At 41.3% G+C, this 24,342-nt stretch overlaps 1 protein-coding gene across 1 annotated transcript in view; it reads left to right on the forward strand.

Moving 5' to 3' along the window:
- The window catches only part of LOC137649151 (uncharacterized), a 147,297-nt gene extending 124,310 nt beyond the window's left edge, over positions 1-22,987 (forward strand). The window contains exons 10-12 of the mRNA XM_068382158.1: positions 8,221-8,347; positions 20,765-21,202; positions 21,869-22,987. Of these exons, the coding sequence (XP_068238259.1) occupies positions 8,221-8,347; positions 20,765-21,202; positions 21,869-21,997 (694 nt within the window). The 3' untranslated portion in view covers positions 21,998-22,987. The remainder of the gene's footprint in view (positions 1-8,220; positions 8,348-20,764; positions 21,203-21,868) is intronic.
- The last annotated feature ends 1,355 nt before the right edge of the window (positions 22,988-24,342 follow it).

Raw genomic sequence — 24,342 nt, forward strand, 5'->3', positions numbered from 1 at the left:
GACCCTCAGGTCTCAGGAACAAGCTTCGGCTTTGTTCCAGAGGTTGTGCAGGGAGTTGATCCTCTTTCCGGGCTTGCCCAATGGAAGTAGAAGCAACTTGAACAACCGGAAGGTCCTCCTTCCAGTGTTGCGCAGTCTTACCTTCCAAGGAAAGACAAAGCGACACAGCCTTCTGAGCTGCAGCTCCCTCGTTCGCGAGGCGATGCGCCATCAGAAGGAGGAGTCGATCGATCTTCTCGTTTGCGGGAGGAGAGATCTTCTCCGACCCTCTCTCATGAGCGGCAGCTCCCTCGTTGGCGAGGCGATGCGCCATCAGGAGAGAGAGGTGAGGATTGTTCCTTACGCTTGTGAGAGGAAAGATTTCCTGAGTGGTCTCCTCCACGAGGATACCACCGAATGGTGTTGGACTCGTATATACCACGCTCCAGCCCATTGGAGCACAGCTTTTCGGAGCTGGATGATGAAGGAAGGAGGAGGTTTTCATCTGCCCCCCCCCCCCCAGCTCATCATGATGCCCGCAGGGCACAGTGAAATGCTCAGCGTATCACAAGATCATTCTTTTACGAGCTCTGTCAGAGAGGTAATTCTGCAGGAGAACCGGTGAGCAAGAGAGCTCCGCTTCTTGACGCTCTCGGACAAGATTTTGTACCGTTGCCGAAGGCGGAGAAGCTTTATGCATTGTCGCATACCTTTCGTTCTAGTGAGAAGGATAGGATAGGAGAGCTTATCCGTTGGAAGCGAGGAAACCTGATTCTCGTCAAGTGACTGAAATTCTTATGCGCTCAAGTGATCGCTATCGTGGGGTTGAGGAGAGGGTGGAGGTGAGCGAGTGTGCTGGCTCGCCTCGCCAACCAACCTCTCGTCATGGTCATTCACCTCGCGTTTGTCTACCCCACGAGCACTCACCTAGGAGAGGGTTGAGGCGTTCTCCCCATCCCTCCCCCTCACCTTGGCTGGTGCGATGAGAACCATCTAATCGCAAAGAGACTAATTCATTTGGTTAGAGAAAAAGAGTTGGGTTCTCCCCAAAGGTCGGAATCCCCTAACCTTCGCCTGGTCTCTTGCTGAGAGAGCTGGAAGCCACTTAGGATCGACCGGGAAGATCCTTCATCTCGACTGAAGGATACCCCTCTCTGTGTTGGTTCCAGGGATGCTAAACCAACGGAATCAATAAGGGGAGAGGAATCCTCTCTTTTAGACGAATTTGAGGTTCAACCAAGAGAGAGGAAAGGCTCTACCTAAGAACTGGTGTTCTATGGATGAACGTTGGACTCGAGGGGAACAGTCTTCAGTCTCAGCTGCTAACGTAAGACCTGGGCATAGCGGCCTTCTCCCTAGAGCATACTCGGCTTCCAAAAGGATTTCTGTTGACGACCCTCACCCTCCCCGAGCTACTATGTGTGTTAGCTCGGGAGAGGAGGAACCTTTCGATGAAGGTTCCAAACACTGACGGGGCGCTCCCTTCTTCTTCCAGCCCGAATGTCACACCTTCGGAGTAGAGAGATTCAGATTGAATCTTTCTAAAGGTTCTGGCTTGCATCCGGAAGTTTAACAACCTGGAAGAACCTGATAACATCCTGACTGAGGGTAAGGATACAGTCCTGGACCCTCCAGACCCAAGGTAGCCTTACCTTGGGGAAGGGGAGTTAAGGCAGTGAAGAGAGCTTTTGCCCAAGTAGCTGGCAATTTCGCTCTCTTCGTTCAGTGAACTCCTCTAATTTACTTCCTCCTCCTTATGTAAGGCAGACTAAGTACTATGAGGTGGTCGGAGACGATCTTTCCCCCTTACCGCTGGACCCAGTGATTGTATTGTTGACCCAGACGCCTTTGAAGAAACTGACAACTCTCCCTGTTCAGTTTTCTGCTGCAGGAGCCGGTAACATGGAGCGGGTTGCAAAGGGTGCTATGAAATCAGCTTCATGGCTAGATTATTAGCTGGGCATAATTGGGTATTTCGTCAAGAAAGAGGATTTCTCCATTCTTAAGAGGAGGGAAACGCTGTTCTCTTTCCTTCTCTTGGGTGCGAGAACACTCAAATTCTAGACGAAGAACATGGTGAACCAATGGGTCAACTGGATCTTGAGGCGATGCGATGCAGTTGTCTTGAGATTCCAGAGACAGGTACCGAAGAGAGAGGCCCCGGGGTGCGCAACGCTCCAATGAACGGACCTGCCTTGTTTGACGGGGAAGCCATTGTGAAAGTAGCGGGCTGATAAAGGGTGAGCCAATACACACTCCTCCAGCAGGTTGTCTCCTCCTGCTCCTTCCAGCAGGCTCCTCCAAGGCAGAGACAACAGTCTCCCAATCCTCAGACTGGCCAAAAGCAGAACGCCCCAAAGAAGAAAGACGCAAAGCCTTCCTCTTGTCCCAGAGGACGCAAAGGTAAAGGAAAGAAATCCCGGTGAGAACAATCATGCTTGGGAGGGGCAATTCCCTGACCAGTCCACTGGTAGGGGGATGCCTTATGAGCAGATGGTAGAGGTGGATGAATTACGGAGCCGACCCGTGGTCGACTTTCGTTTTAAGAAAAGAATATATCGTTCTTTTCATCGACTCCCCCTCCACTGACTCATAAGTCCAACTGTGATGAGGTCCAATGCCAAGGGATCAGCAAAGGACCGAGCCGTACGTGCCAAAGTCAGGACTATGCTAGAGAAGGGCGCTCTCTAGGAAGTCTTGGAAGGGTCCCCAAGCTTTTACAATCGCTTATTTCTTTTAGAATAGGCATCTGGAGGCTGGAGACCAGTAATAGACCTCTCAGCCCTGAACGAGTTTGTCCTACAAACTCCGATCAAAATGGAGACGGCACAAATGGTCAGACAGGCTGTCAAACCGAATGACTTCATGATCTCGTTGGACCTGAAAGACACGTACTTCCAGATCCTAATACATACGTCTTCAAGAAAGTACCTGCGCTTTACTGTGGGCGATCAGATATACCAATTCAAAGTGCTGTGTTTCGGCCTGTCCACAGTACCCCAGGTGTTCACAAGTCTTTACTTTAGTATCTACGTGGGCACACAAGAACAGCATTCGTCTTCTTCGATACCTAGACGATTGGCTAGTTCTAGCAGACTTGAAGGAGACCCTTCTCAGTTATTGTTTACAACACCACACTCTTCATTTACTCCAAAATAATGAAATCCTGCAGTTCTCATCTTTGCACAGTAATTAGGTGGTTATTTAAATTCTGGGAAAGCAATAATTAGCAAGATATGTTGAGGAAGGGGCAAGGGGTTATAAAAAGAAAATACTGTAGCTCGGTTTCCTCACCAAACGACTTGGAACTGATATGTCAGCATAGTCAACCAAACAGAATTCGTGATACCAGCGTACATAAATAGAAGTTCGTGATGTCAGCGTACATTTGATATACTGTATATTCAAAATATACTTAATCAAAAATTGAGTGATTACTCAAAAGTGTCACTATTTGTAAATTGCTTATTTTATGGACACTTTTGAGTAGTTAATCCATTTTTAATTTAGTATATTTTGAATACTGTACACAGTATATCAAATGTACGCTGACATCACGAACTTCTGTTTATGTACGCTGGCATCACGAATTCTGTTTAGTTGACTATGTTGACATGTCAGTTCCAAGTCATTTGTTGAGGAAACCAAGCTATTTTCTTTTTATAACCTCTTCCCCCTTCCTCAACATATCTTGCTAATTATTGCTTTCCCAGAATTTAAATAGCCACCTAGTTACTGTGCAAAAAGATGAGAACTGCAGGATTGCATTATTTTGGAGTTAATGGAGAGTGTGGTGTTGTAAACAATTACCCCTTCTCCTTCATTGAGAAAAACTAATGGCCTTCTGTCAGGATCTGGGAATCCTGATAAATCGCGAGAAGTTTCATCTGCAACCGGTCCAAGATATAGTGTATCTAGGGATGAGAATTGAGACTACACTAGGCAAGGTCTTCCCATCCAAGGACAGAGCGAAGAGACTGAAAGAGGTAGCCCAGGACTTCCTCGCGAGAGACAAACTGCCAGCACATCGATGGCAGTAGTTGTTAGGGCACCTAACTTCTCTCAAGAAGTTGGTTCCTCACGGCCATCTCCACATTTGGTTACTTCAGTGGCAACTGAAAACCTTTTGGTCTCAGCACACAGACCCACTGGACACACCAGGGCCGTTGGGATTTGAGCAAAAGAGAGACCCGAGCTGGTTGGTGTTAAACACCAACCTGCTCAAGGGAATAGATCTCCTCTCTCTTCCCCAGGATTTGATGGTCTTTAAGGATGCATCCAAAGAAGGGTGGGGAGCTCATCTGTTACACCTGATGGCATCCAGGCTTTGGTCCAAATCCAAAAGCCTTTTTTCTGGCAATCAACCATTTCCATCAGCTCCTTTCAGGACAACACTACGGTGGTAGCTCACATAAGCAAACATGTAGGTACCTTTTCACAGCCCCTATGCCAACTAGCTGTAGAAATCCTCAGATGGAGGGAAGACAGCTTGGTAACCATAACAGCTCGCTTCATCCCCGGCAAAAAGGATGTGCTGGCGGACATTCTGAGCAGGACGACTTAGATAGTTGGCACTGAATGGTCTTTAAATCAACATAAAGCCTACAAAGTCTTGACTTTGTGGGGTTCGCTGACGATAGACCTGTTCGCGATATCTCTCAACCGGAAACTTCCGGTGTACTGCTCTACAACACCAGACCCATAGGCGTTCGGGCAGGACGCCTTCCAACATCCATGGGAGAACATGCGTTCTCCCCCTTTCTGCCTAGTAAGGAAGCTTCTGAACAAAGTCAGGGCATCTCTTAACCTGATGATGACCCTCATAACTCCACTATGGCAGCATGCAGTCGAATTAAGAGGCTTTTTGAAGCCAGTTGCTAGACTCATGTCGGGTTACCTCCGGGACTCATCGACTGCAGTGTGCCAGTCGAAGTGGAGTCTTTTGTGGTTAGTGTTGTGGGAGGGGTATCCATCCTCTCAGTGCCTATATCCCAACTAGAGTGGAGTTTTTACTGCATCTCAGGGAGGAAAAACTATCCGGTTGCAGCAGTAAAAGGCTTTCGCTCAGCCTTAAGCCTAGTCTTTGATATGAACAGAGTGAACATTTCCTCCTCGAACGAATTGTCCCTCCTGCTTCGAAACTTGAGCGATCTTGCCCTCATTCGAAAGTCAGGCCACCTCCGTGGAACGTTGACTAAGTCCTACGTTCCCTGAAAGGAGCCCCTCACAAACTGCTGAGATAAGCCTTTGATAAGGACTTGACTCTTAAGACGGCTTTCCTGTTATCCCTGGCCTTTGCAAGTAAAGTCGGCGAGCTTCACGGCTTTTCCTACGACATCACCCATTCAAGGGGATGGGGCCAGGTCACTCAGTTTTGTTCCGGAGTATGTAGCTAAGACTCAAAATCCGCGAGTAGCTGATCCTAGGTTCGGCTCCTTCCAGATTTAGAGCCTTCGGTCTGTAACAGACGATTCTGATTAGCTGTTACTTTGCCCCATAAGAGTGCTGAGGTTGTATCTTAAGAGAACGAGAAGAGCCAGTCCTCAGATCAATACTCTCTTCGTGACCACGGGCAGAACCAAGAGGAGCGTCACAAAGAACTCAATCTCCTCATGGATCAGGCGGGTGATCGGAAGGCCCCGGCTCAGGGTGTCACTTAACCAAATACTCCCCCTTGCACATGATGTCAGAGGGGTCAGCACCTCTCTGGCATTTAAGAAAAACCTCTCAATGCAGCAAACGCTGCTTGCAGGTAGGTAGAAACGCCAAACTATGTTCACTGCCCACTACCTGCACGACGTAACCTAAAGGAGCCTAGACACTTTCTCAATTGGTCCTGTGGTGGCAGCTCACAACGAGATCTAACACCTCATCTCCCTTAGGGGACAAGTAGCAGAAGATTGGGGGGGAGGTTACTCGCGGGGTAAGTCTAGGATGAATGTGAGAGTGACTGGCTACTTCCCTACTTTCATCCTCCCCTCTCTTGGGGCTCAGCATCCAAGGACTCCGCACAGCTGTCCTGGATTTTCTGCTGGTGAGTATCGTGATTTGGTTGTTACCCCACCTATTCAGTAGGGGGTTTACGATCACAACCTCCTAACGGGGGGAGGCAGTTGGTTTATGATTTTGAAATGATTTGCTGTAACTTTTCAATATCATGCACTAATAAATCTTTTTCCTTCCACCATTTAATTGCTCAGCCCTCATCCAAAGAGGATAACGTGGTGCAAGGATCCCTCAAGATTCATACAGAACTAGAGGCCATCCCGGGACAGTCTCCAGCCAGTTGGACAGGACTTTCATCCACCTAAAGGTGAGTCTGCTATATTAAGGAGTGGAAGGTGTGTATTTTGTGTCGGGATAAATGACAAATTTGGGAGTGATTTGTATTTTCTCGAGCATACAAACCTGTAGCTCTTTAATCACACTGGCCTGCCAGCACCAACCCCTTAAGTCCTGTGTGAATTAAACAAAAAGTGACGGTTAGTCACCAGTGCTGGTGGGGCGATGGGTAAACACATCCCCGCTACCCCCTCTGCCTAGTGGTGGGTAGTTGAATCCTGTTTAACTTCAGTTTCAACTAGTTTTCAGCTCTGCCAAAATAACAATGCTATATTAAAGAGGTACAGGTTTGTATGCTAAGGAAAATACAAATTACTCCAAAATTTGTCACTTTAAGCTTAATACGTACATATACCAAGGTACTTCCCCCAATTTTGGGGGTTAGCCGACATCAAGCAAATAAAAAAAAGGGCACCTTTCCTCTCTACTCTCCTCCCAGCCTGACGAGGGACTCAACCGAGTTCGGCTGGTACTGCGAGGGTGCCACAGCCCACCCTCCCCCTTTATCCATCACAGATGAAGCTTCATAACGCTGAATCCCCTACTGCTGCTACCTCCGCGGTCATCGAAGGCGACCGGATGAAGCAGCAGTGTCAATTTGAAACTGCGTCACAATCGCTCGCCATTCATTCCTATTTCTAGCACGCTCTCTTGCCTCTCTCACATCTATCCTCCTATCACCCAGAGCTTTCTTCACTCCATCCATCCACCCAAACCTTGGCCTTCCCTCTTGTACTTCTCCCATTAACTCTACCAGTCATCACTTTCTTTAGTAGACAGCCATTTTCCATTCTCTCAACATGGCCAAACCACCTCAACACATTCATATCCACTTGTTCTCACCCTTACTACTTCTAACCCTATCTACTCAAGATACACCAGCCATACTCCTCAGACACTTCATCTCAAGCACATTCAATTTCTGTCTCTCTATCACTTTCATTCCCCAGAACTCCGATCCATACATCACAGCTGGTACCATCGGCATAGACGTCTACTCGTTTCCCCCATTTTGCCTAAACTGGAGACTTAAAGGGAGATCTTCGTCCAACCTATCTATGACATTAGTAGCTCCGCTATGGCAACGCACAGAATGGTACCCGGACCTTCTTCTGCTGCTGACAGAGGTTATGAGGGAGTTATCCTCTTACACAACCTTTTACGTCAACCACACGCCAAGATATACCACAGGCAATTGCATCCCTATGACTTCATGCCAGGAGGTTATCCAACAACTCACCCATAGGCTTTTTACGACTAGTGGTGAAAAGGATGTCTAGATACCTCAGGAAGTCCTCTATTGCAGGCTATCAGGCTAAATGGTCAATCTTCTGTGGTTGGTGTCTTAGAAGGGGAGCCTCTCCATTTGTAGCCACTATACCCCTTCATCGACCAAGTACAGTACCAGGTACATAACCAAGTATTGGCATACTCATCCTTATTGATGAGCTTATAGTATGTCGCGGGAGTAATTTCCCTTGCTCTCCTAGAGGACCAGGGAGATGGCATTTTACAGGGAAGTAAAAGACCCAACCATTGATTCTAGTGGGACTTCCTACCCACTAATAAGTGAGTATCTCTGTTATAAGGGACAAAAGGTTTGTATATGTATAGGAATATGTTTTGATATAAATCTGCATCCTTTAAATTTGATCTTTATACCTTAACCACCCCTCTCATTCCTGAGTTAAAGGTAAAAATTTAAGTCTTTAATAGGAGGTGGGGCTACTCTTTCGTCCGTTCCAGCTCTGCTGAAGAGCCTCGGAAAAATACAAATTGCTTTTAAAATCTATGCTTTACTTGGCAGGCAATACTTTGTTTATAAAGTATGTAACATTCTTTTTTAATTTTGATTTGAGATGAATTTTTGTGGAATTGCCTAAAATTTATATTTTTCAGGTGTCCACTGTGGAGTAACTCAGAGAAGATACATGCTGAAGAAGTAAGGGATGCAGCAAAGAAACTTAAAGATGAGTTGGACCCGGGCATTGAATTGAAGCATGATCCTACGAAAGACTTGCCTGAGGTATAGTTATTATGTTAGCTAAATTTTAAATAGTTTTTTAATCTTCCTTATACTATAAAGAGCAAGTGTCTGGCTATATACCGTATTTCCCGTGTCATAAGACGCTACAAGTGTCTTATTAGCAAGGCATTTTTAGAAAAAAAAATTGAGGATTTTAAAAACTTATCAGAAATCCCTGGTTAGCGAATCTAGTGTGATTATTGTCTGGCACAGTAACTTCCTTATTTTGGGTGTATTATGAAATGTTCAAGTTAATATTATTTAGCTATATGCCGATTATCCCAATTTTATTACATATTCACATAAGAAACCACTAAACCTGTTGTAGTTTCCACCACAACTACACGTTTAGTCATGGTGTTTGGTGTTGCAAGTGTTGTTTACATGAAACCAGTGTTGCCAAAGGTTCTTCATAAAATTTTATTAAAGAAGTAAAATCTAGTAATATTTCCAAAATTCTTGATATAGCCAAAAAATTTTCACACAAAATGTAATTGATTAAAGAAATCTAGAAATTCTTTAAGGTGGAATACATTTGCTACTGTTTATGTGATTCTAGGTCTAGTTACGTTTCTGCTAACTTGGTAATACTGCGCTCACCTAACAGAAGTTTTTTCCAAGGTGTATTCGGCAACTGTCTGTTTGTATTATTTCAGAACTCAGGCAACGCAGTCATTATCAATATATTGCTTTATTACAAAATAACAAAATATGAGAAAAAAAGTTATATACTGCATAAACAACTGATATGTCACAGTGTCCTCTGCTACAAGACCACTAGTTAGCATGTTGCTTGTAGAAGGGGGTTGGCAAATCATCAGCTGATTACCCACCCAAAAAAATAATTTGCTACTGTACTTCATTAAATGAAGTGCAATATAAAAATAAATGAATTTATAACATATGAATGAAAATTGTAGGTATATATTCTATCTCTCATGAATTTGAGTGCTTGTATGTCAATAGCTTGGTGTTTGAGGGGTGTCTAACTTCCCTATACAACTTTTGCTTTAGTGTTAAGATGCAGGGCAATTTTTGAGGGGCATTTTTAATGAAAATAGGTGTGTCTTATGACACGGGAAATACGGTATATAAATATGTATATGTATATACCATAATTTGGCAAGGGTGAGAGGGGATAGTCATACCCTTGTGAAAGTGGGTAGTCATACCCTTGTGAGAGTGGGTGCGTGCATGTGCATATCTATCTAAACATTTAGCCATCATTTTTGACGGGTCATATGCACTACAGTGAACCCTCGCTACTTCGCGGTTCGACAATCGCGGATTCACCACTTCGCAGGGTTTTCCCATAACCCATATATATATACATATCGCGGATTTTCCGGAAAATTCGAAAATACCGCGAAATCTGAAGATAACCAAATACGATATTTTGTTACCTGTAATTCCATTAATACTGTAATTAGTAATATCTGCTCTTACTGATTGTTCATTGCATTACATATGATATATAATTCAGCACAGAAAGAAATAAAACACGAAAAGAGAATGTGATCATACGATAATTCAGTACGTAGTAAAATTAAATCGAACATGAAACGCAAATCAGATGCAGTCATACCATATTAGAATGGTGTGTACTGTAATGGATGTGCTTCTTTTCCATGAATCTTTTGTATGTATACGTACGTAGTACAGTACTGCATCCAATAATATTCTTTGTTGCAAAAATCACATTTCGAATAAGTACTGTAAGCGTACGAGAGAGAGAGAGAGAAAGAGAGAGAGAGAGAGAGAGAGAGAGAGGCGTAAAATAGCGTACGTACGTAAATTTTATTATTATTGTTATTATTATTATTATTGTTGTTGTTGTTAATAAAATTATTATTGTTATTATTATTAATCATTATTATTATTATTACTGTACAGTATTATTATCATTATTTATTATTATTACGGTATTGTACTTAATCTACGTACGTTCAGTATGCGCGGGGCATCTTCTATGAGTAACCAACGCACCATGTACTGTAAGACGGGTTGTGATTGGTTCAAGCGCTGATAGATGACGAATCAAAACTCAAGTTTTGTTATCTAGCCTGTGATTGGTGTTTTGCCCGCATCTTCTACCCGCAACATCACAGTTCTCGCGGGGCTGCATCGTTCACTTTCTCTTTCCGCGTATTGCTGAGTAGACGTTCTTAACTTTGTGAAGTTTAATCTGTGCTGTGTGCGACTGTTTTAAGTTGAACTTTCTGTTAAACCCTACTGTACAATGCCTCCCAAGCCTTCTGCTTCTACTAAGGCTGGTAGTGAGCCTAAACAGCACCGAAAGATGATGACGATTGCTGAGAAGGTGACGCTTCTCGATACTATGTTAAAAGACAGTAGAAGTTACGCGGCCGCAGACCTCGAAGACCTGACGAAATCGGGCAGTGAAGACAGTGAAACACAGGAAGAGTTCCAAGAAAATGTCGAAGAAACGGTCTTAAAATTAGAACGGCTTGCCAAGCTCTGCAAGCTTGCGAATGAGGTGAAAGAAATGTCGCAAGAGTGGGACGAGGATATGGTTCGTTCTGTACAATTCTGCACCAAGATCGATGAACACATGGCTCCCTACAGGATGCTCTTGCGAAAGAAGAAGCAGCGGCAGCAACTTCCGATCACAATGCCCTCAGAAGAAATTGAAGAAGTGTCTCAGGAAGAAGTTGAAGAGGTGTCCCAGGAAAAGACACCTCCGTCTGAAGAGACGTAAAATACTATTATTGGCTGCAAAGTAGAAGACATCATCAGCTTCATCATCATCATTTCTACTGTGCAGCAAATTCATCGCCATCATCATTCAAGTTTTTCTTGAACTTCTTTCGTGGTGAGTACAGTAACAATCTTTATTTTTTACTTAAACATTTTAATATTTGTGTCTGTTTTATAGTTTAGTACTGTATGCATTAAGTTAAAGGGAAGGTTTTAAAAGCCTATCATATTTTTTTTGTTTAAAATTTACATTTACGTATGTAAAACAATCTCTCTCTCTCTCTCTCTCTCTCTCTCTCTCTCTCTCTCTCTCTCTCTCTCTCTCTCGTAAATTGTTTTCCTGCTTTGCTACGTACAGTATGTACTGTATGATTTTATATAGATACGGTAAATAATATTTGTAATAACATATTTTGTAAATGCTTTTACTGTAAATATCATTATTTATCACTTTCATCATGCACGTTAAATGCCTTCTTTGTTCTGAGCGTGGTTGTTTCCTGAGCGTACTTTATGACGCCGTCGTTTCAGGTGGCGTCATAAAGAAAAACATTTCATTGGAAGTCCTAAGGAAAATTAAGTAAAACATTGGTAATAACAAAATCAACATACTGTATACATCAATATAATCGATGCAAAAACTAACCTACAGTATACATATATGTGTACAGTACACTAAATGAGTTTGTTTCTTCATTATGATCAGAGATAAACGTAAACAAAACATTGGTTGCCATTTTTTATCGTGCTTTTTAGGTGTTTAGGAAACGCATGATATAAAATCGCCTTTAATATTTGTGCCTGTTTTAGTTTAGGGTACTGTAGTACATGCATTAAGTGTTCTGTACATTAAAGGGTAGTTTGTTAACAGTACTACGTACAAGGGAAGGTTTTAAAAGTCCGAATATACATGTTAAATAAATAGGTAAATATGGTGTCAATACTTCGCGGATTTTCACCTATCGCGCCCGCGTCTGGAACCTATCTACCGCGATAAACGAGGGTGCACTGTAGTACATAAAAATTAGGAACTATCCTGTTGAATTGAGCCAAAGCTTAGTAAAAGGACTGATTTTTCTAGATACTGTACTGTATTAGGATATAATACAACTATGGTATGAACTAACCATGTAAATTTTACATTATTTTGATAATTCGTACCTCCATGTTACTGTGCTTATAACTACAAAGCGTGAGCTTTTGATGTTTAACCAAAGAAAAGATTCTTTATATACCTTCTCCTCTGGGGATCGCCCATGTAAGAACTCCATCCCAGAGGAGTAGCCCCTGATTGGAGGTCAACTTGTATGTCACAATCCTCATTCAATGGTTTAACATTTTTTATAGATTTTTAATTTTAATTCAAGTGTTAAAGATTTACCTTTGGTATAACTTTTGTTGTTTTGAATGAATTTAGTGCTAGGATTATTCACTTGAGTTTTCTGTACTTTCCTGATATTAGTTATTATTTTTAAATATTAAACTTAGCCGGTGAATATATAATAGCTGACGTCTCCGACGGCTCGACAGATTCCAAAAACTCGCGAGCGATCGCCATGAAGGTTGCGGGTGTGCCCACCAGCGCCGACTATCGGCCAGATACCGCATATACTTGTAAACAGCTCCAGTTCTTCTCTGTCGGTCTTGTCGACAAGTTGGTTCCACTCGCTTTATGACCTCGAGTTTTCTACCGAATTGGTGAAGTACTTGGTTTTGGTTTTATTGCTTTCGCTGTGTTGGATTATTCAATACTATCTTCAAAAGAAATGCTTTTGAAAGGAGAGGAAAAGTGTTTTGCCCTTGCTTTTTTTTTTATCTCTGGTTTTTCCATTGAGTAAAGATGGCCGACCCTTCCCTCAATGTACGGAAGTGTGTTTAAGGCTTTTAGTAATTATTTTATCACGTTATAAATTATTGTTGATATTTATAGATTTTCCTCTATATATTTTATATCTCACCCGCCTTTATTAGGCCTCTTCGATTAGTTTTCCATGTATACTAAACATCAAGATAAATTTTATGTTTTGTTTATATGCGGCCGTTACCTATTCCTTGTAGGCGGTCCTAACTTGGAAGACGAAGTTAAACAACGTTGAGCCCATTCAACTTTTATTTTTGTTAAGTTTAAATCAATTGCTCTGTAAGAGTTATGAAATGAATATTTTTTAGAAAATATTTTAAGAAATATATTCTTTGAATAGTCTTCGTGCTGTTTTTTCAAAGATGAACTAACGTTTGGTTTTTTTATGCTACGCGGTTTGCGCTCTATCGTTACGATAGAGAAAGAGAGAATCACGGTTTCACTTTGCAGAAAGAGTAAATCGATTTTGACGTTTTGTTCATTCTTCTTCAAACTGAAGTGTTTTAGATACTAATTTAAAGGAACTTGTTAATTTTCATTTTCTTAGTCCTTTCAGTTTTGTCCTTTGGTCAAATAACCTGTTTATTGACGAAGGGTGAGTGAGCAATTCTCTTGTGTGTGACAAGAGAGAGAGAGAGAGAGAAAGAGAGAACGATCCGATCTTTATTCTCGTCCCAAGTCTCTGTACAAGGAGTTTGGGAGCGAGTAACGTTGTTCTCGATTCAGTTTTTTACTCTCGTCCCAAGTCTCTGTACGGGGAGAGAGGATAAAACGTTTTTGGTTTTTATTCTCGTCCCAAGGCACTGTACGGTGAGAGATTGAAAACGTAGTCTTTAGTGAACTAGTGTTTAGTCTCCTCCCCAGTCACTGATCCTTTTTAACTTTATATATTTCCGTTTTATTCGATATATATGTTTACTGATTTTTGCATGTGTGTTTCATTTTGTACTAATGTGCTTACATTATACGACTCAATTTCGCAATTAGGCTATAACCTTTTGATGTAAGGGAGAATTGCGTGCTTCAGGTAGAAATCAGTTTTATTCATGCCTAATGTGAAATTATTGAAAAATACGATATCAGTGAAGTAAGTGCAAAAAACATGTTCTGTGTTGCGGAGGGTTCGTTTGTTCGTGCTTGTCGCTCCCCTAGTCCAAGACCTCTTTCAGGCTCCCCTGCACCAGGGAGAAGTAATGTCGTAGGACTTAAGGGGACGAGAGGCTTTAACCAACGTACAGACGTTCCCTCTTTGGTATCGGACGTTTCTCGTCAAGATCGCTCTTACCATAAGACGGGTGAGACTGTGTTCTCCTCGTCATCCGAAGACTTTACGCAAAAGAAACCTTGGCGCAAGGTTTCTAGACCCTTGAAGCGAAAGTCAGTCCCTTCAGGACAGGTCCAGCGTCCTGGCTGTGGCCATTGGGACAGCTCTGACCCTTTGCAGTCGTCGGAAGACTGTTTCGCCTATTAAACGCAAGCGTAACACGGGGTCCGAGGGTCGCGGTAAAGGCAATGTTTTGCCAACACAGACGTTACCGTCGCCTCGGCCCGTTCCGACTCCCGTTGATCCTAAATGGGTTGTCCTGCAGGACATGCAGACTAAGCTTGCCTCCCTTATGGAGAAGTATGACGTTGAGCATGGTACAGGTTGCCCTTTCTGGCGGACCCCCCACCTCTAATACCAGATCAGCAGGCAGAGTGGCTGGCACCCAAAGACCCCTTGAGAAGGATGGCCCTACAAGAAGAGGTCTCTGTGATGCTGGTGAAAGGGGCAATAGAGCCAGTCAAGAACACAGGTTCAGGGTTCTACAGCAGACTCTTCCTGGTGGAGAAAGCGACAGGGGGCTGGAGACCAGTCATTAGACCTCTCAGCCCTCAACAGGTTCGTGTGCAAGACCGACTTCAAGATGGACACTACGAAGTCGGTCCTAGCGGCCTTGAGGGAGGGGGACTTCTTGATGTCCATCGACCTCAAGGACGCATACTTCCAAATCCCTGTTCACCCCTCCAGCAGGAAGTACCTAAGGGTAAAATGGGGTACCCAAGCGTTGCAGTTCAAGACCCTCTGCTTCGGTTTGTCCACAGCCCCTCAGGTCTTCACGAGGGTCTTCACAACAGTCTCAGCCTGGGCACACGAACAGGGCATCCGCCTGATTTGGTACCTGGACGACTGGTTGTTGCTTTCAGCCTCAGGGGAAGTACTGAGGGAGCAAGGCGCGAAACTCATGCGGTTCTGCAACGTCCTGGGTATCATCAACCTAGAGAAGTCCCAACTGATACCCTCCACCAGGATGAACTACCTCTTAGTGGTCCTGGACTCCCGGTTGGCAAGAGCTTTCCCTTCCGCGGAGAGACTGGACAACTTGGACCAGATCCTCTGTCCCTTCCTATCGGACCAGCCCAGGAGAGCCAAGGACTGGCAAAGACTGATAGGCCATCTCGTGTCGTTAGAGAAGCTAGTCCGCCAGGGGAGGCTCAAACTCAGGGGAGTACAATGGAACCTGAAGGAGATCTGGAACCAGATAGACTCCCCCCACAAGGTGGTCCCGGTGTTCCCAGAGACGAAGGAAGTCCTTGAGTGGTGGCTCGCTAGATCGAACACCCTCAAGGGAATGCCCTTTGCAGCCGACCCTCCGGAGATGCTTCTGTTCACGGACGCATCCAAGGAGGGGTAGGGTGCCCATCTCCTCGACAAGACAGCAAGAGGAAGTTGGACGGACGTAGAGAAAAACTGGCACATAAACGTGCTAGAGATGATGGCAGTGCGAAGAGTGTGGCTGGAGTTCGTCCATCAGCTCCGGGGAAACACCGTGGCATTGATGTGCGACAACTCCACGGTGGTGGCCTACATAAAGAAACAAGGAGGACTAAAATCAAAGGGGTTGTGCAGCCTCACGATGGAACTGCTGGAATGGGCCGAAGGGGAATAGATCAGGATCTCAGCAAGGTTCATTCCAGGGAAGAGGAACGTCCTGGCCGACGGCCTCAGCTGAATGGGTCAAGTGATAGGATCCGAGTGGTCCTTGCACCCGGAAGTGGCCAAGACCCTCATTCAGAAATGGGGCTCGCCAGTGTTAGACCTCTTTGCAACGAGACTGAACACACAGCTCCCCGTGTTTTGTTCTCCGGTGCCAGACCCAGAAGCGGCGTTCGAGGACGCCTTCCAGCACCCTTGGGACAACCTCGACGTTTATTTTTTTTTTTATATATATATATATTTGTCTACATTTTCATTTTCTTTTTGATTTTTAATTATTATCACCTTCACTCAATTCAATCTTAGTTTTCTTTGCTTCACTTTCTTGCTCTTCATCATGATCACTAGACTGCTTCGTAGATCTTTTAAAGAAACTATCGTGAGGAAGTTGCTTGATAAGAGTTTTCAGAATTTTTCTGAAGTGGGTTAAGCAGACATCATCGAATTGCGAATTACACGGGAAACCTGAAGTTTCTGTGGATGATCCTCATCAATGAAATCAACCACGTGTTGATGATGTGCTAATATATCTTTTATTTCAGCCGAACTTAAGATGTGCTCTACCTCCTCTATGTCCTCCGACTCACTCATTTGCGCTTGGACCTCATCATTCTGCATGGCATGCAGCTCCTTGAGTTCCTCAGTGGTGAGCTCTTCATGATGCTCCTCGACAAGTTCAGTGATGTCATCTTCATCGACCTCCAGACCCATGGACTTGCCAAGGGATACAATCTCTTCTACGTCTTCCTCTACGGCAAACACAGATTCAGGCTCGGGGCCAAAACCTTCAAAATCTCTGGGAGAAACAGCATCAGGCCAAAGCTTCTTCCAAGCTGGATTCAGTGTCCGTTGAGTTACTCCCTCCTAAGCCTGATCTATGATCTTCAAGCAGCGCACAATATTGAAATGGCTCCTCCAAAATTCACGCAAAGTTAAGTTGGTGCTTTGCGTGACATTAAAGCACTGCTTAAATAAGTGCTTGATGTAGAGCTTCTTAAAATTAGAGATGACTTGCTGGTCCATGGGCTGGAGGATAGGGGTGGTGTTTGGTGGAAGATACAACACTGATGAACTTGAACTGGTTGATGGTATCATCTTCGAGTCCTGGGGGGTGAGCAGGAGCATTATCCAAGCAAAGCAAGCACTTTAAAGGCAAATTCCTCTCCTGAAGGTATTTCTTGACAGAAGGGCCAAAAACTTGGTTTACCCATTCAACAAAGAAATGCCTAGTAACCCAAACCTTAGAATTAGCTCAGCAGAAAACATGCAGCATGTACTTATTGACTTAGGTGCCTTAAATGCCCTGGGGTTTTCGGAATGATAAATCAATAATGGCTTTATTTTGCAGTCCCCTCTGGCGTTGGCACATAGGGCAAGAGTCAACCGATCCTTCATAGGCTTATGTCCAGGCGTTTTCTTCTCTTCGGCGGTGATGTATGTTCGACTAGGCATCTTTTTCCAAAACAGACCGATTTCATCACAACTGAAAACTTGCCGCTCTATGTAGCCTTCATCCTCCACGATCTTTTCGAACTTCTTAACAAAATTGTTAGCAGCCTTTGTGTCCGAACTTGAAACCTCTCCGTGCTGAACAACTGAATGAATCCCGATCCGTCTCTAAAATTTCTCGAACCAACCGCGAGATGCCTTGAATTCCTCCATCGTAGGATCGGTTGAACTCTCCCCCGCGTCACCCCTAGAACCCGCCGCCTTTAAGTCACAATAGATAGCACTGGCCTTCTCACAAATGATCGTTTCAGTGATCGTATTGCCAACAATCTCTTTGTCCTTTATCCATATCAACAAAAGGCATTCCATCTCTTTCAGGGTAGGGCTGCGACGTTTTAAAATAATGGTGATCCCCTTCGATGGTTTGACTGCCTTAATGGCTGCCTTCTGTTTGATGATCCTCAGGATCTTAGACATATTCCGGCCATATTGTTTAGCCAGATCACTTACACACACACCGTGCTCATGGTTTTCTATAATTTCTTGCTTCAATTCTAATGAAAGCATTGCCTTCTTCCTTTTCTCACCACTACTAATACCTGTACCGAAACTAAGCTTCTTAGGTCCCATGATTATACGTAAAATAAAAAATGAAACGTGAGAAAAGGAAGATAATAAGCACTGTTAATAACGGACCGAACAGAGGACAACCACACGATATGCACGAGAACAGAGAATTGACCGGCGCGAAGCTCAATGACGTCCCTGCGACGTACTGCCGTCTACCGGCGTAAACAAGAAACTACGACCAACGCTTCGAGAAAATTCTGCGCGGATGGTCTACATCGGATGTTGGAGCATGACTTAGGGTGTCGAGGCGAAAATTTGATTGAATTTTACTTCAGATGTTGGAGCAATCAAATGTAAAGGCAATCGTATGTAGAGGTTCCACTGTATATATATATATATAATTTGATGTGCACCTTGCTAGAGATTCATCAAGTTCCAATGAATAGAATCTTCTTCATTCTTTTAGTAAGCAAATAAAACACTTATTAAGCTTTACAATAAATCCATGGTATTTACAATTTTATTCACATGTGTACAAATATCTCAGAACTTGAAGAATACAATGTTACCTATGAAAGTGATTATCTGGTAACCTGATTTCACCTCTTCATGCATATGATTTTATCAATGTATCATAATAAAAGATTGTTTTATATAAATTTGAATATTTTTATTGTTTATCAAAGCCGTAATTTGTATTTGAACCAAATTCCATTCATATAATCTACAGTTAAAATAACTTCTGTATTTTTATTTTTTCTGAGTTAGCTTTGATATGTAATTTCAACATCTTTAATGGATGCTAAGTATTTATTCAGCTTATATTTCCTAATACCAACGAAAACACCTTTAGACTTTTAATATGCATTGTTTTTTTATTTTTGTTCACAGGGAACACATACTCTAGAAATTAAAATATTCATGTTGTATAGCTATAGTTAGCATTAATAATTAATTTTCCTACACTTTCTTTCTCTGCCTCAAGAGACCAGGGAGTACAGACTTATATTGCTGTATTAGATGCAATGAGTGATGTGACTCGTATCTCTAGCATCATATGAAAACAGCTTGGTGGCATTGCTCTTTGTGTGAAAATTCGCGTAGTAAGGATTGAGAACTAGAATTCTCCGCAAAACGTGTCTAGCTTAAATTTGTGACCATTCAGTTTGGGCAAAGACGGTGTTATCTTCCTTTTCTAGAGCTCAAAGGTTTTCTGGAAGTGTATGTGCATGTGTAGCATAGCTTCGCTGTTGGTGTGAATCGGGCTTAATCCTAACAGAAGACCTGGTGGTAGGAAAGATATTACTGCTTCACTAGGCAAGTCAATAGCTAACTGTTTCTTGTAAGCATACAGGGAGGTACCAAGTTATTAATACTATTCCCACCTGCTCAAAAGCTTCTTTTTTTTATAGGAGTAAGATACTTCACACTTACACCTACATTCATAGCATAGTAACTGAATTTCCTTTTGACTCAGCACAGCAGACTGATCCTTTTTTCCTTGTACGAATCCTTATATCCTCCAGTCTGTTAACATTTATGGAGATTTCTTGAATGGCGCATTGTAACCTTATACACATTCTCCCTAGATTATTTTGCTTAGGAGGTCTGTATCCTCAGAATTGAATAATGGACTTCAGACAACAAAATGGGGGAAATTTCATCTGGTATGCTTTCCTCCATTTGCTCTGTTGGGGATAGTCTTCCAACAAATTCAGTTTATCAAACAGCACCTGAAAGCCCCTCGTAGTTCATTTCCAACTGCAGACGGTGGGTTTCAGAATCTTCTGCCTTTGTCAGGTCTTTCCTGGTTATTTCCTTCCTTGCCTGGCGATTGCCAGATTGGGGTTTGGGTCCTACACAAACTTGATAGTTTTTCTTAGTGTCTGCAACCTCACCATCCTTATCAGATAAGGATGGGGGTTTGGAGGAGCCTATAGGTCTACCTGCTGAGTCATCAGCAGCTATTGCCTGGTCCTTCCTGGTCTGAGCTTAGGTGGAGATAGAGCTTGGATGCTGATCATATGTATACAGTGTATGGTCTGTCTCCAGGCATTATCACTGCCCCTTGCTTCTGCCACTGATGAGCGTCCTTTGAAAATAAGTCCTCAAGTAGTAAGGTCAATTTTCTTGGTAAGCTTGGAATTTCTCTGCTGTCTTTTTGGCACAGGTGGTTCTTTATTGTTTTCATGAGATGCCCTGGTAAATCCCTTTATCAACATGAAGGGTCATCCTTTTTGAAGTAGTACAAATCTACGAGCTTCTTTATCACGAGTGCTTTGCTAGACAACATAGGCTAATTAGGTTCCTTTGTGCCCATTATGCTAAAGAAACTTGTTTCAACCCTAAAAGAGCACCCGTACATGTTGACTTCTGTTTTTCAGCACTCTGGTATAGATCTGTCAATTAGTTGTATACAATGCTTCCAAACAAGTTTTTTATGGAGTTCTTCACAAAACACTTTGAATTTTAAAGATTCTGTAATAATCAGATGTAGAATTTTTTCTCATTTTTAAAATTCAGTTAAGCATATTATTTATATTTTTTTATAATTAAAACATATTGTAGAACTAGTTATAGATCTAAATTTAATAGGTTTTTTAAGTTGTGGAAAAGTATAAAAACTAGTACAGTATACATTACAGTATTATAATTTGGAGTTGTGACTAGGTATTTTTTTTTTCAAATAATAAATGACGAAGATTATTTATGCATCTCAAACTTTCTGATAATAAAAGTTATATATATACATGCAGTCATTTAATTATGTATATATTTTGATATATAGTTTTTATTTATGCGTATTCTATAATATTAATATATATTCTAATTTGTTTTTTAGGTTCCTAAGCACTTGGAGCACTGGCCTAACACAAATGTTCCAGGTTTTATTCCTCCTCCAGCTCATCAAAGAAATCATCATCAAATTATTCCTAGATACGGCGCCATCTTTGCCCCACCACCACCACTTGCGCATCACCACCAACGTGTCCCACCTCAAGCTCATCACCACCATCCTCAGGTTATACAGCAAATACCAATGGATCCTCACCAACCTCCACAGCCAGCCCACCAACATCCAGCCATTCCACCCATACATCTTGTTATAAATCCTGGAAGGAATGACTATCATCACCATCATCATCATCATTACCATCATCATGTACGACATCAGCCTGATGCTAGGGAAGTTGGTGAAGACCGGAGGGTTTTGTTGGAACAGATTAATGAGTTCAATGAAATTATACGAAATGTGAGGCAAGACCATCAGCAGCAGGAGGTACGTAGTCATTACTTTTAGTAAGTTATATACCGTTTCCTGGTTTCCTTTTAATTTTGATAATACCAATTTTTTTTTTCTAGTTTATATGTCTTTGTACGTTAGGTAGAGCTTTACAGATCAGGATAAGCAATATATAAAATTTACATAGGAAAGTAAAATACAGTAGCTGTTTTTATTAGTGTTTTGATAGATATAATCTATTCTTTTACTTACTGTAAAGGTTAAAAATTCTAAGCCCAGCTATTGCTTGTCTAAATGATTAATTTCCATTTACTTATGACCATGTATGAGAATTGCACCAATAAGAAATACAGTACTGTACTAGCTTTCAGATTGCCCCTCAATAGAATGATTTTGTAAATGTGAATTAGTATATCTTCTCTTTTATTTTGTAATTATTAATCAGTGTTAACCTCTTTCTTAACATATATTTTACAGAACTTTATAAAGCTTTTAAATGGATATTGGTAATAACTGAACATACTGTATCCATAAACTCGTCATCTTTAAGACATCTTTAATAGATTTTATCAGCTGCAGTCATCTTGACATTATTGTTATGCAGTTGAAAGTTAGCTTACCCGAGTCGAAAAACGCAATTTGCATGAACTACGAGGAGCTGCACGTTTTGTATATATGTTTTCATATATTTTTCTTTGATAGAACCTGCCACCAGTTGTGTACCCAGCAAATGTACTACGGTTTCAACAGAGAGTTGTGCAGCATCATCCCCCACAAAATGTGCAGAACCTACCTCAGGAACCTCATGATCCTTTCATTAGAGAAATATAGCAAAAAATTATTCATTCTTCCGTGTATATATAGATAGAATAGTTTTATTCTTCATTTTTTTTTATAGATTACATTGGAAATGAGTCTTTTTGTTTTAATTAAGGTTTAATCTTTCAATTTCTGGAAGTTATAGATTATGATTTTTATTTAATGATTCATGTTAACAGAAATCTTGTTATGTATTAAGTTAGAACAGTATTGTTAGTATAAAAATTTTGTTTTTCATAGGAATATTTTTTAAATATTGAATTGTCTCTGTACAATGTAGAAACCTTTTAATTTACATGAGCTGTGCTGCTGGGAATGGTGTGACGTTACCCCAGAATAGAGTTGTGATATTAGTAAAGAATAGTCGATAGTAGGGAAAAGAAATTTCAAGTCTTCCTCTCAGAAAACTATCTTCCACTTGAGGATCTCTCTAATTATTTTATAACTGTTATTTGCTACAAATTATACTAATCTCCTCATTTTTCCACCTGATACGAATAGCATTCACATGATTATTTTGTTCCAACTCTTATGGAATCAATCAGTCTGCTAATGTGGTGGAACTCTTCATTGATCTTTAGGCTATAGCATAAAGAGAAAGAGGATTTTGTATGTTTTTAAAATCACGAATGTTGCTGTCATTCAAATGTTCTAGCTTACTATGTCTACTGAGAGATATATAACACCAGTTATTTAACTTTTACACAGTGTGTTTGAAATGTAAACTTAAAAACCAGTTAGTTTGGGTTTTTTTATGTTTTTATTATATAGACCTAGTAAGTTTTATCAATAAAATTAATGTTGTTTTGCAGCTATTTATTTTTTGTTAGTATTTTGTTATGTTCACATACTTTTTAAATTAGCGTGATCAGAGTTTGCGTTGATGGTATTTTTAGTTGACTTAGGTCTATTGTACAATATCTAGCATTCCAGAAGATGGTGATATGAGGCTTGTTGTAAGGGTTACCAATTAAATGATTGCTGGCAACAAAAAAGGGATTTTGACGTAGGAAAAATCTGTTTCTGGGGCGAGAGACCTGTGCCGCCCAGTGAAATGCTCCTTTTACATCATTTCTAAGGTAATAACTGCACTGGGCGGCACAGTCAAAGCCCAGAAATAGTATACATAGTAAAGTTTATATGCAGTGCAGTTATTTTTTATACTGTGTACTCCTAATACAAAAAAAAGAGGCTTTGAGCCTTTACAGGTCTTTAGTGCAGATTATTAAATGTGGTATGAGAATAAAACTAGCAAAACTAAGCTTATAATTTACTGTATATTATACTGAGTTTTCCTCCCAAGATTTACTGTTAATTATAAAAATTGCACTAGTTGACAATGGGTATTTAAAAATCCAATCTTTATATTCTTTAGCATTTGAAAAATCAGTCTTCTAAGGCTGCCAGATAGCTAACTATAATTAATAAGTTTTTTAAGGGCATTTGAAATTTACTTGCGACTATGGCAAGTTCTTTTTATGCAATTCCTTAAATTGCAATTGAAAATTATATCTATTATAGAGTAAACTTTGAAGTATACGTTTGGTTGTATCTTCTTTATTTGCACATTAGTTTTTAATACTAATTCATATGCACCACAGTGATTGTCTTCTAACAATTACAGTATTGGAGCCATATTTGATTATGATTTTAAAATAATTGCAAACTCTGAATTTCCCATTCATATACTGTCTATTATAGTCCTTGCTTTTACTGCTTTCTAACAACCCTCAATGAATTTCTGATATCAAAACAGCAATTGTGACCAGATCATTGTAAAGGCCTTGAACTACAATCTGCTCTCAAGTACTTGTATTCACAGTAACTTTGTCAACTTAATTCCATCCTCATACTGTAGTTGTATTAACCTTAATGTTGTTGTATTGTTAGTAATTGACTTTTAATGTACCACTGTTGTTTTTCCTGATGTAGTTTTTGTACTTTTGTTTTCCATCCTTTTTTGTTTTTACCTTTAATGTATAGATATAAATTTCATTTTGTGTTGAGATACTGTGTAAGAAAGCAAGAACTATGGCTAGAGGACACTAGGCAAGTAAGAGAAAAACATAATTTTAATAATGAAATTTTATTTTTATATACACCATCATATTTCATCCCTCCAATGTTGAACCCACAAGAGGGGTGTTGTCGTTTGCCTCTCTAAGGTCTTGATCTGAGCAATGTGGGCCCAGTAGGCACCCTTCTAGGATGTATTCCATGTTGTGTTGCCCCACATGGGCATTCGGGGTTGGCAGCTAATCTCCAGTTTTCCTACTTTTACCCTTGCTCTGTTTAAGGATACCCAATCCTTCATGGTGAGGGTTGTTCCGCTTGGTAGTAGCACCTTGTTAGATGGC

Source organism: Palaemon carinicauda, chromosome 1, assembly GCF_036898095.1.
Source record: "Palaemon carinicauda isolate YSFRI2023 chromosome 1, ASM3689809v2, whole genome shotgun sequence".
Lineage (NCBI taxonomy): Eukaryota > Metazoa > Arthropoda > Malacostraca > Decapoda > Palaemonidae > Palaemon > Palaemon carinicauda.